Source organism: Bacillus rossius, chromosome 1, assembly GCF_032445375.1.
Source record: "Bacillus rossius redtenbacheri isolate Brsri chromosome 1, Brsri_v3, whole genome shotgun sequence".
Lineage (NCBI taxonomy): Eukaryota > Metazoa > Arthropoda > Insecta > Phasmatodea > Bacillidae > Bacillus > Bacillus rossius.
In genome coordinates, this window is record NC_086330.1 from 36,364,498 (window position 1) to 36,376,896 (window position 12,399).

The window sequence follows — 12,399 nt, forward strand, 5'->3', positions numbered from 1 at the left end:
TACAACTAAAATTTTGGTCCTAATATGGGGAAAATTATTTAACTTTTATTTTTTGGAAAAATATGAAAGTATTTATAATGCTTTATATACAAATTTTGTGTGTATGTGTTACATATGTATGTATATAAACACACTTCGGAATCTACCGGCGCCTGTAGGCCAAGCCTAACAGGTTAGCCTATGATAAACTAAATGAGCAGTGATTTGATAACTATTTTTTGCATGCACGCTAATGCTAATTTCATCGGTTTGGATGTGTGTGTGTGTGTGTGTGTGTGTATGTGTATATATATACATATATATATATATATATATATATATATATATATATATATATATATATATATATATATATATATATATAGCAAAATTAATGTTTATAACTGTCTGTTGAATTGTGAATGATTTGAAAATACAAATAAAAATGATATTAATAACAACCTAAATTGTTTCATATAGTTGTGTCATATTGGTTCAAAAATGTATTAAGACTTCGATATTGTTCTGTGTTAACTGGGTACCTCATTTTATAACTCGAAGGATAGGAGAGAATAAAATTTTTAGAGTTTATGTCTACGTAAATAGTGATTTTTTTTAATGTATGGATTGTGGAAATCTGTGTCAAGCAATCTAAATACATGACCTCATTTGGCATGAAAAAAAATTACTCGATCCAATGTTTTTTTTGTAAAAAAAAGTAACTACATTTATGAAATATATTATGTAGTATAAAATAAAAAAAAAGTGTTTTGCAAAAAAATAACATTAAGTAGGACATATGCTTGGTAGATAAAAATAGCATAATAATTGTTAAGGAATTATATTTATTTGCATTGATTACATAACATATTTTGCCAAGTAAACACGAATGTTAGTGTGTTAATGCATAGTATTTGAGTAACAATAACTGACCAGTTTTGATGTCATTTTACAGCAAAAAAATTGTCACAACACTTGCAAATGCTTTATAGTTTTTCATGATAGCTCTTATATGCGAAGTGCAGGGGGAAAATATTGGAAGGGTGTAGAACAAGCCTGGTTGGAAAACAGAATTGCCTATCGCTATTAATTCAACGCCACAATAACATTCGATTCAATATCAACATCTCAGAACTTTACAATAAAATAAAGTTAACTAAGGCAAATATTTCTCGCGCGTCTGGAAATATATTACAACTCCTCGAATTTTAAAGAAAGCTTGTAATATTTCATTAATAATTCTTGTGGGAACTGCATCCTCTGCTAGCCTTCCCTTGTCCTCTCCAGATGTATTACTGTATATTAGCTCCATGGTTCAGACACATGAAAGTCTACGCGGGGAAGGGCGGCTACCTGATCCGAGAATGAAGGATAGGGTGAGATGGGAGGAGAAGATAAGAGCTGGTTATCGCGGTTCGCTTTCCTTCCAAGAAAACCTGTCGGGTGTCCGTGTTGGAGAGAGAAAGAGAGAGAGAGGCGATATTTTGGAAGACCTTCGAAAGATTCCCGCTAGATGGCAGGCCTCAGAGCTGCAACATTCGACAACCTCCCCTCACAGAAGCTCTCTCGCCACTAACTTCCCAAATCTCACCCGCTAGCTTATATACGTGCTGGCTGGCCTTACAGTAGTAATAAACAAGCATTTATGAAACACTTAAGCTCATTTCCAACAAATTCTGACGAATGACTGTTTTTTGTCCTGCACCAATCCCCTTAATAAGCTCAAAAATATCTTCTCTAAATCTTTCTAACATGCTACGTAGACTTTTTAGTTTTTTTTTTGTCTATAACTTTCTAAAATTATAACTCGATATCTCCTTTGCATTTGTTATTCTGCCACAAAATATTTTAAAAAAGATATTCATTTTCATGGGTGTAAAAAGTTGCGCAAGTGATTTTGATAGCTACAAAGACCTGCACACCTTTTTTACACCCATATATTACACTTAAGTCTTAAAGTAAATATATGTTGAAAATATTTATGCCAGGGGCCCTATTCTTGACGCTGCTGGAAGAATTCCGCTAGCGGAATTACTTGATTCCACCAGAAATTTGCTAAACCCTATTCTTGAACACTCGCTAGCGGAATTATGTATCGGAATTACGTCACAAACTACTGGAATTATTCCGTCACCTCGTGAGCTGGCGGAATCACAATTCCGGTAGAGATTTGAGCGTTGTTCTTTGAAACCATGATTTGTCCAAAATGGAGTCTCTGTTATGGTTCTGAAAAATATTTAAATTGTTTGTATGTTTGGTTAGTTTAGGTTAGCTACATTTAAATCTCGTTTAATAATGTGTGTGTTTATATACTTATATTAGATTACTTCATTTAAAACCAGAAATAACTTATTCGCTTCATTATGTTATGTGATTATTCAGATAAAAATACGCCATGTGATGCTTTCAACCTTCAAAATTCGTGTGTGCGTGGCGAGAAAACTTTTGTAACAATTTAACTAATATTTAATGTTTTAAGTATTATTACATTTGTTTGTGTGATTTGCAATGGCAGGTATTTAAATATTACGTTATGAAAGTTATATTTACCATCTTCCATTAAGTACTTAATATTGTACCTACTTAGCATAAAAAATATTGAAATTTTTGCTGTGTATAAATTTGTGGCTTATTTGACGTATATTGTGATAAATACAATACCGGTAACGTAGTTTCCATATTACGTAATTCGTTTTTGACACCAAATATTGCAATCATGTGTCATGTTTTGATGGAACAAAACTATAGTGGCAATTAGATTATGCACATGTATTCGTTAAAAGTACATCCATCCCGGAATTGAAAAGTACTTGAAATGAGTCCATTTATATATGAGTTTCCCACCATGATAAGTGATTGTGAAAATAAAGGTTATCCTGTTTACCCTTCCCTATCTTACAAACAGAGCCAACATTCCTACCACGCAAATAATATGATTGAAAACAACACACACCGATGAAAACCCACACAAATATTATTAAATAAATGATGAAAGAAGATATAGTTGAAAGATTTTATTGATAAATTCATAAGATTGTTTTCAAGAAGCCCCTACACCAAACAATAACAAACTTTGGTACAAGTTTCGTATTGCTTATCCAGGTGTATCCAGTTATACCTTTGATTCTAATGGCATAATCCTGTACACCTGATCCTGTGTTATATGATCCTTATCATTTTTATCAGTGGGAAGGCGTGTAGCACCGACTTGTTTCGTTTCGATAGCGCGAAACCTGATGTAAAAAATAAATTACGTATATGATAAATAACTTCAGATTTCGCGCTGTCGCACGAAATGCGTTGGCGCTACGCGCTGCCCACTGCTAAAAAAATAAGCATCATGTACCACAGGATCAGGTGTACAGGATCATGCCAACAGGATCACAGGTTAACTTGGATACACAATACAGAACTTTTACCCATTTCCCCCCGCACCATGAGATAATTGCCAGATGATGTTCATAAAATTTTATAATTTTGTATTGACTTGCAGTTATAAAAATCTTAATGTACACATTCACAATTGTTTGCTGAATCAAGAAACACAGCATAAAATTTATTTTCACCTCACATTTTACACTAACATAAAAAGTTGCGGCAAAGTAAGCAGAAACAAACTAAGAAACGATTACTTTTAAGTGATAAGAATTTTAAATTCTATCAAGTAATCAGAAACAATAAACTAAAAAACGAGTACTTTTAATGGATAAGAATTGTAAATTTTAATAAAAAATCCACATGAATTTGTAAATATTTTCGCAAATATTTGTATGTTTTTAGTAGTTTTTCTAACATAAAATAAAGTTGTTCATTTCATAACACAATATATTTCCCCGATTTTTTTTCATATAAGCCATACCATTCATTTATAATTATTAGTTTTGTAATTATTATACATATTACATAACCTCCACGTCCATCAACTAGAGAAAAGATACGAGTATAATGAAAACATTTAACTTTTAATAAGAAATGGTCCTTCCCTCGTTGTGATTGGCCTTCTACCAGTGACGTCAACACAAAATTGGACGTTGCCACACTTCCATAAAGACATTTCATAAACCCGACAATGTTGATTCCGGTAGCAGCAATAGCAGTTTCAAGAATAGACATTTAGCTGTCTAGCGGGTTGAAACTTGCGGATCATTCTGCTACCAGAATTATTCCGGCAGCGTCAAGAATAGGGCCCCAGAACAACAAATGCAAGGGAGGCATTGAGTTACAATTTTAGAAATAACCCTTGAATAAAAGTAATGATAAAAAAAAATCAACATGGTGTGTGAGACCGAGCCTCAACACCCAAGATTTGTTTGGACTTCAAGACATGAATTTTAGGCAGACTATGTTGAATCTAACCCGATGTCATGTATATAAACTCTAACTTTCTGCACTACTAAGTTTAACTACAGTAGATAGCACCACGTTTCATTTGTTGGCATTGACAGAAACAAAGTCAGTCTTAGTCATCAGAAGCACATTTAAAGGGTGACAATTCATTACAATAAAAAAAAATCAAGTTAAAAAATTCTAATTAACTTCACAAAAAAATGAAAACATACCACCAACAATTAATCTTAAAAAAACATCCAAAATATTAAATGAATACAAAGAATATTGATAAATGAGCTTGATCGATAGCTCAATATCAAACATAAATCTATAGGTAAACATTGAAGCTTTGCAGTGCAAGTACTAGTTGAAACGTGGTTTTGTAATAACAAAGAATATTATTTACGGTAGAATGGGAACTAGATAGGTAATGTTAGGACGCATCCATTGTTACAAGGAAAACAAGTGATTTTAAATGGTTTGATTTTTAATTTAGCTATAATTTCAATTTCAGGTTATTTATGAAAATCAAGGTTGAATAGAATACGAATAATAAACTATGTGTATTCATATTTGAATATTGCAAAGGTCTAATCATAGCAAACAAGGGTCGAGTTTCCGTCGTAAACGCACCTTCACGTTCTGTGCGACCTTCTGCTGGTTGGTGGCACTGAGCAGGTTGAGAGGGAGCGAAGACTTGCTGGTCGCGGACCTCCACTTGGGGTCGGGCTTGCGCCGAGCCTCGGGCGCCGGCGGGGACGGCACGCTGGACTCCCCCGACGAGGTCTGGTCGTCGCTGGGGCTGGCCGCATCCTCTCCGGCCGTGCAGCTGTTGACCGCCGGCATGCCGGGGCTGATGAGGATCCCCTGGCTCGTCAGCACCTCCAGCTTGCGGTACAGCTGCTCCCGCTGCTGCACGATGTCGCTCTGCTCCGCGCGCACTTGCTCCTGGGGACACCCGTCCACGATCATTTACACAGCTAGTGCTGGTTACAACTTTCATAGCTAGAGATGTGTTTTTTTGAACTTCCCCCAGGTAGGCAGCCCTGCAGATTCTGGTGAAGAAGCACTTCGAACATCAGTTCCCCTGCCGCAATGCCCTAAGTTGCTCTGGTGCTTGGAGGCCTGCAACCCGTCGCACACCCAGCTGCTCACTATCCCTCCAGTGCCTTGGGAAGAGGGGTGGACCGAGCTCACTCAAAGTGCGCCCGATCAGTGCCGCAGCCCTTCATCACCCCCCTCTGGCCAAGCTCTCATAAAAGGAAGAAATCGCCAGTGTTCCCGGGGCAGTGTGACCCACAGCACCAACTGTGCTCTCACTGCTTGCAACCGCGCCATCTCAAGCCAGCCACCCACCGACGCCTCCGTCATCACCACCGTGGACGCTGCCGCTGCAGATGCCACGACGGTCGTGAGTTAGGGTCAGTTTAAGCACTATAGGAAAAACTACCAAGACAAACAAGAAGTGGGTTGGGGGGAGGGGGGGGGGACAGGTGTATTGTTAATTGCATTAAACCTCTACAAATAGGTATTAAATAAAATTTTTGTCTGAAATTTTTTTTAATAATGGATACCATTAATGCAAGGAGTTGAAAAAACCAGGGGTTGGAAAAAGAAAATAAATAAAACTTTCCTACCATGTACACCATCGAATCCATTCTTATTTTTTTTTAACTTTCTAAATATTGCCTAAAAATTTTGTTAAAAATAATTATTACCGTAAAAAAAAACTGTGGTTGAAATTATATACACACACACACACACACACACACACACACACATATATAAGTATCAAATTCATTTGAATTTACTTCAAACCATCTTAATATAATCTTTAATCTTGGTACAAAGCACATTTTTATACGACCATGTTATTAGTGAAAGGGATGAAAATTGTGTTGGAAGGTCAAAAAAACTGAATAATTACCTTAGCTGGCATAATATGAAATTTATTCTAAGCTATATATTACTGGATGCATTGAATTAAAAACATTCATAATATTTTTGCAGCATGGAAAATGAGAAAATGTTTAATTGATCATTTTGTAATATTGGAGAACATAAATATGTAGTTTTTAAAATAATTTAGAATTTTATAGAATTTTTCAAAATATATATAGAGGAAATAGGTACTTCGAAATCTACCTTCATCTGTAGGATGAGCCGAAAGGGATTTTTATTTTATCTGAAACTAAGAAATAAAAGTATGCAGTTATATATTTGTCTGTGAAGTACAATAATCTAGTTTGTTTACTTCTAAAATAAGTGATTCAGAATCATGATGATAATGGTGGTTTCAACGGTTCGAATATTGAAACCATCAGTGCACACATGGTTAACTACGTTTATTGGAGAAAAATATGAATGGTAAAGTAATATTGAGTTTAGGGATAAAGTGGGAGACAACCATGCAATCAAGAATGAACTACAAAAAACATTTTTGTCGGTCTACAGCCATTTTCACACATCCTTGTGAATTTTACACCTACATCACAGCCACATAATTTTGCATTATGATTTTCCATATTGATTCCTTTTCAAAGAAACTAATAAGTATTATCTTAATGAATAAACAATATTCATAAAAAAAAATATATATATAAAAAAAAACATCACAGAAATCTCCTGTTTTGGAAACAAAATAGGCCTAAAAATAAAACCATCAAATCTATATTTAAAAATATAAAACAACAAAAAAAATTTTTTAATTAGTTTTTTTTTTATAAAGATACATTGAAAAATGTATTTATTAATAAGTTTTTTTTTCAAAGATACAAAAACAAAATAATTATAAAGAACTTGGTTATTTTTCATTTTCGTTTTGATTAAAGAAATACATTGAAAAAAAATATACAACATAAAAAAAAATATATTTATAAAATATGTGATGGTTAATTTTTTTGCATTGTCCATAAATATGAACTGCATCTAAACAAGGTTATTAAATCTAGTCCCGAAACTGTCGACAGGTTGGGGAGAACGTGCCGTCCCTTCCACGCAGACACCGGCAGCTGGTCGCCTCCCGGGAAGTTAGAACGCACCTGCAGCCTCTGCAGCTCCAGCTTCTTCTCCTCGATGTACTTCTCCTCCAGGTCCTTCTCCCGCTGCCAGGTCTCCTTCTCCTGCGACAGGCGGTCCTGCAGGTTGCGCAGCTCCTCCAGCTGCTGGTTGTGGCGGTACGCGGGCCGGCGCTCCCGCCCGTCGTCGTGGCACAGCTGCGACCTGCAGGCCGACAGCTGGGCCTGCAGGCTGGAACACACGGTCCTCCTCACTTCTGCCGGGCTGCAAGCCTGCGCGCCGTCCGAAACACCCTCAACGCTCCTCAACAATCCAGCCAACGTATACTGTCCGAGCCATGTATTATAACTACTGACGTCAGCCGGGGCTTCGCCCCACGAGCCTGATCATCCTCCGTTCCCTTTCCCACCACCTTTCCTACCCGGCATTTGTGTCGTGACGTACGTAGCCGTGTGCGATTCAAACTGCGCGCCACAAACTACAGCAAGAGGGCACTTAGCTGCAGTGCGCCGCACCCCTAAATATGTTAATTAATATTGTAATCCTTTTTCTTTCTGCCCCAAAACAGTGTAACGATGGCTATGCATGTATGTGTTTTTAATTAATAACTTCATGATCTTTTGTTATTTTTATAAGTCCAAGCACGAACAAGGACGCTCCCTAGCGGGCAACGGAGGAACTAGCATGAAACTCATTTGAACCCTGTTTTATGTTTATAAGCAATTATTACAGACGGTCTGGACATGGAAGTAATCTAATAATTATTGTAAAAGGATTTATGTATTTTATAATAGTAACTCGGGGCACGCTACAGCAAAAGTTGTAACGGTAATTGTGTTCGGCGCGAAGGGGCGCCATGTTGCCACCCGCAAGCCATGAGCTCATCCCAGTCTCCTTCTAAAGCCGGCCGAGAGCGGACGTCTCTGCAGACACCCCGAGGACATTACCGTTGGTTCACCGAGTAGTAATTCTGTAACTTAATTTATTCAAATCGCTTTCTTTTCATCCTCGGGGCCTCTCTCGGTCGGAGAGACTGCTTAAGTAATAATTATTCACTCTTCAGAGTTTTTATTTCACCGGTGTATTAAGTAACGGCTTGAGGCGGCCACGTGCGTGGTTCGCCTCCTCACCTAAGCTGATTCGTGCCTCGGGCGTTTTACAGTTTTATCAGTGGAGGATCGTGTAAGGACGTGTACCGTGAGTAGAATAAAAGCCAATTAACTGTGTTACGTGTTTTGTGTTCGGGGTGTCACGTGGGTCCCTAACCTGGCCAGCGGCGTGTGGGACGCCCTGAGAGCCCTCTGCAGGAATTAGAAGCGTGCCCGACGCTGAGAGCGGGCTTAGGTAGGGACAGGAGCTGCGTATAACATCTGGAGGGCTAATATCTCGCCGCACACGGGCCACGTAACGCCCTGAGTAGAGTCTTTCAGCCGGGTCCACGTGCCCACTCACGTGGTGGCGCCCATTAATTTCCACCAATATTTTCACCTCAATACCGGTACGCCCTCACTACATTACAATATTTTGGTTTTCAGCGTAAGAGCCCCACCTACCCGGGCACACATTAAGAGCGTAGAGCTTCAGGAAAAACTACGCAGTTTGAAAACTACTCGAGATATCCTACTGTTGTCTGTTTATAAAAAAGCATTTAAGAGTTTGCTGACGGCCGATAGGTAGTTTGGTTTCCAGATTAATTCCACAAACTTTTATTTTTAGAAGAGTTAAAGTGTTTTAAAAGACTTGTTTTCCGAGTGATTCGTAGGCATAAAAACAAGCGGAACAGATTCTTGAAAGCACTTAAGCATTACGCCTTTATCTTCACTTATTCGCCATGTAATGTTATGATCACAGCTCAGATTTAATAGTTGTCGACGAGAAGACTGGGCGCCAATTCAGAACCTTGCGCTTAGGGACGACACCGCGCTAGAAGCAACAGCAAGCGTCGCGCTTATCATCCCGCCTTACTGACGCAGATCCACCCCTGACAAGGCGGGCCCCTTAATGTATTATTAGTATTACCTATGAAAAACTTTCTACTGTCTAAGCAAATTACCATAAGCGAGTCTAAATGTTTTAGCTCGACTCTTGTCAGGGTATAAGTAATTATAATTTACTTCAAAGAAAACATAAAAACATTTATTTTAAGAAGCCTCCAATTTGATCGAAGTACAGAGAAAGGTCTTTATTCCAACACGGCCATGCCGGATCAGAAAATCTGCAGGATTATTGAACGCCAATATAGTTTTCACAGGAATACCAGAGAAAACTTTACATACTGTGAGACAGTATTTAAAATAAGTTGTTATAAGCTGCCCTATAGAAAGAAAATACAATGATCGTTGGCTAGCTTCAAAAATAAGAATACCCTGAAATGTGAAATGCAACGTGCTAGAAAACATAACAGAAAACTGAGAGAAATGATAAACTCTGAGTCAACTAAAAATGCCAGCAGAGCAGTAAAACAACCTGGCAGCCACGGTTAAAAATTGTTTGGTTTCACTCAAAAAATATAAAACGTAATTGGGTCAATCGGTGCCAAATAATAGAATACAGATTTAAAAAGCGCAGACTGTATGATAGAGGAGAAAGAAAAAAAAATTCATTATGCTCGCTAAAAGTTTCTTGGTAATTTAACCATACCATTAAATTGCACTCAAATCTTGTTAAAATAATATATACATAATTTTTTTTAAAATATGTCAGAATACTTAAATAACAAAAATATTGAAGGTATTTTACTATTTTTATATAACTTGGAAAATGTAGCAATAAGAATTTAGTTAAAATTGTGGAAAAATATAGTGAAAAGTGAATGCATAAGAAATCACAAATAATAATTTACAGAGAAAAAAACGAAACATTAACAAGCACTCAGATGATATCGTAACTTTATTTAGAGAACATCTACATAAAAATAATAAAACTAAATAAATAAAAAAAGGAACACAAGAATATTTATACTAGTATTTAAATGGTAAAAACTTAGTTTCTCATATTATAAATGGTACTAAGTTTTCCTGACTGTATATGGTATATAAAACCTTTTTAAACAAATATTTCCAGTTTAAGTCACTTCAATAAATGTACATACATCGAACTACCATGATAACCATCCCTTAACACTAATGTACGAGCACGGTGACCTCAAATAATGCCACAGCGCACTGAAGGTTTCCAACGGGGTGGAGACCATATCGTAATACATACTAACAGTACTAATAAAAATATACATCTGCTAACTTTCCAGACGTGACGCATAACAGCCTACCTGCTGATTGACGTCATCTGCTGGGAAATGATGGAGAGTAACTTGTATACATAATGCGAGAGCTGCACTGCAGCCAACTGTTGCTCTTGGCCCAGCATGAGCAATGCTGGCAGGTCTGTAGAATTTTCCACCAGGACTCCTGCTGGTATCGTGGCCAACATCGTGTCGGCCCATGGTAACTGTTCCTGTAAACCAACACACACCGATAATGTGATATTTCAAAATTTAAAATTTTGAGTTAAAAAGTCTTGTAAGCAGCAAGGTAATTAATAACAGATGGAAAAACCCATCTAGAAACAGGAATTTTGTCAAAGCCCTTTAGCTGGTAACTGTTCCTGCCAATCAACGAAGAATTATAATAATATCCTAGCTATTGGCTAGATGGATACGGATCTTCATTTTTTGGGTTAAAAACTACACATCAATGAAAAATTTCCTGAAGAATTGTAAATGTTATTTGAGTTACTTATTTAATATTTTGGTTTTACATCTTGTTGACATTGAAGTCTTTAGTGTCAGAACTGTAAGTGTTCTTACAACTCTAGATTCTACAATTCTTCATTGATCCCAGGTTTAAAGTCATTATTTTGAAAGGGATGTTATTTCAATTTGGACTGATTCTGACCCATTCCTGACCAAATCACATTTTCACTTCAAGTCCATGCAACCTTCTCTAGAATGAAAAAATGTAACGGTTTTTATTGAAATGTTGGAAAATGAAATCCTCTAAAAGCATGTAGGAACACCCCTTAGGACCAAAATAAACTTAAACAGGACGCTTGCTTTACAAACAGGTAATTTTTTTTTGTAACATCAGCATATTGTATCAGGTCCTCAATCCAGTCCTCGTGGCCTTTAAAGAAGGCTGCCTACCTGACTCGCCATCCTCAGATGGTAACTTAAGGAGGGCGACAAAGAATTTAAGGGGTTCCGTTGATTATATGTTTATATGTTATTCAAAATCATGGTGACCTAGTTTGTTAATAGTGTACTTTATTTATTATTGTCTTGAAACATTTTTTAATACTTTATCATTCTTATTTATTTGTTATTGGCATTTATGGCAAGCAGTTTACCTGACCAGCAGTAACAGACAAAAGCTAGCATGGTGTCTGGCATGCCTACTGTATGTTGTGGCATGTCTTGAGTCCTGATCGCCTCTGAACCAGCTAAAGGAACAATCGGAACAGCCCTAAATAACAACAGTAAAAAGTACTCACACTGGATACTCTTTGGGAATGTTGCTCGTGATGACTGTCAGATTCAGGTGTGCTCACTGGAGTGGAACAATTGGAATGGTCATAGTTTTCTTTAAGATGATTTTTTTTCAATACACCTGAAAAAAAATACTAATAGTAATTTAGTAATATTATATATTCACAGCATAACACTATAAAATGACACAAATTCTTTAGTTTTGTAATTGAGTTTAGTCTCTCGTCAACTAATATATTTGTGAGTGTACATTTAGGGACGTAAGGAGGACACAAAGTCAAATTTAAACCATAATTTGCACATAAAATGTATGACACCATGAAAACAAATTTACTACATACATTGATGGCATTACTTTAAGAGCTGCATTGAAATGTGAATTACTTCTTACAAAAGTTAATAGTTGTTTTTACTCCATACAGTAAAGTTTCCATGGCTGACTGACTGTGTCACATTCACCCACACACTATAATATAATATGTAATTATATTTCACTTTAATATTACTCTAGTTTTTATAATTGCAAAATATACTTTTTGCATTTCCAGGATAAAGTTTACAAGCCCCACATAATTAATTTATTTTTGTCA

At 36.7% G+C, this 12,399-nt stretch overlaps 1 protein-coding gene and 1 long non-coding RNA gene across 5 annotated transcripts in view; one reads left to right on the forward strand and one right to left on the reverse strand.

The window, feature by feature from the left end:
- LOC134534411 (rho guanine nucleotide exchange factor 18) overlaps window positions 1–12,399 on the reverse strand; it is a 180,689-nt gene that overhangs the window by 26,782 nt on the left and 141,508 nt on the right. For all 4 annotated transcript variants that reach the window (XM_063372885.1, XM_063372900.1, XM_063372879.1 and 1 more), the window contains 4 exons: window positions 11,815–11,930; window positions 10,595–10,779; window positions 7,350–7,557; window positions 4,942–5,256 (listed from right to left, as the gene is read on the reverse strand). In XM_063372885.1, coding sequence (XP_063228955.1) covers window positions 4,942–5,256; window positions 7,350–7,557; window positions 10,595–10,779; window positions 11,815–11,930 — 824 coding nt within the window. The remainder of the gene's footprint in view (window positions 1–4,941; window positions 5,257–7,349; window positions 7,558–10,594; window positions 10,780–11,814; window positions 11,931–12,399) is intronic.
- Window positions 3,729–8,552, forward strand: LOC134534551 (uncharacterized). The gene is made up of 2 exons (XR_010075504.1): window positions 3,729–5,729; window positions 7,278–8,552. It is a non-coding gene; the product is annotated as an uncharacterized LOC134534551 (long non-coding RNA).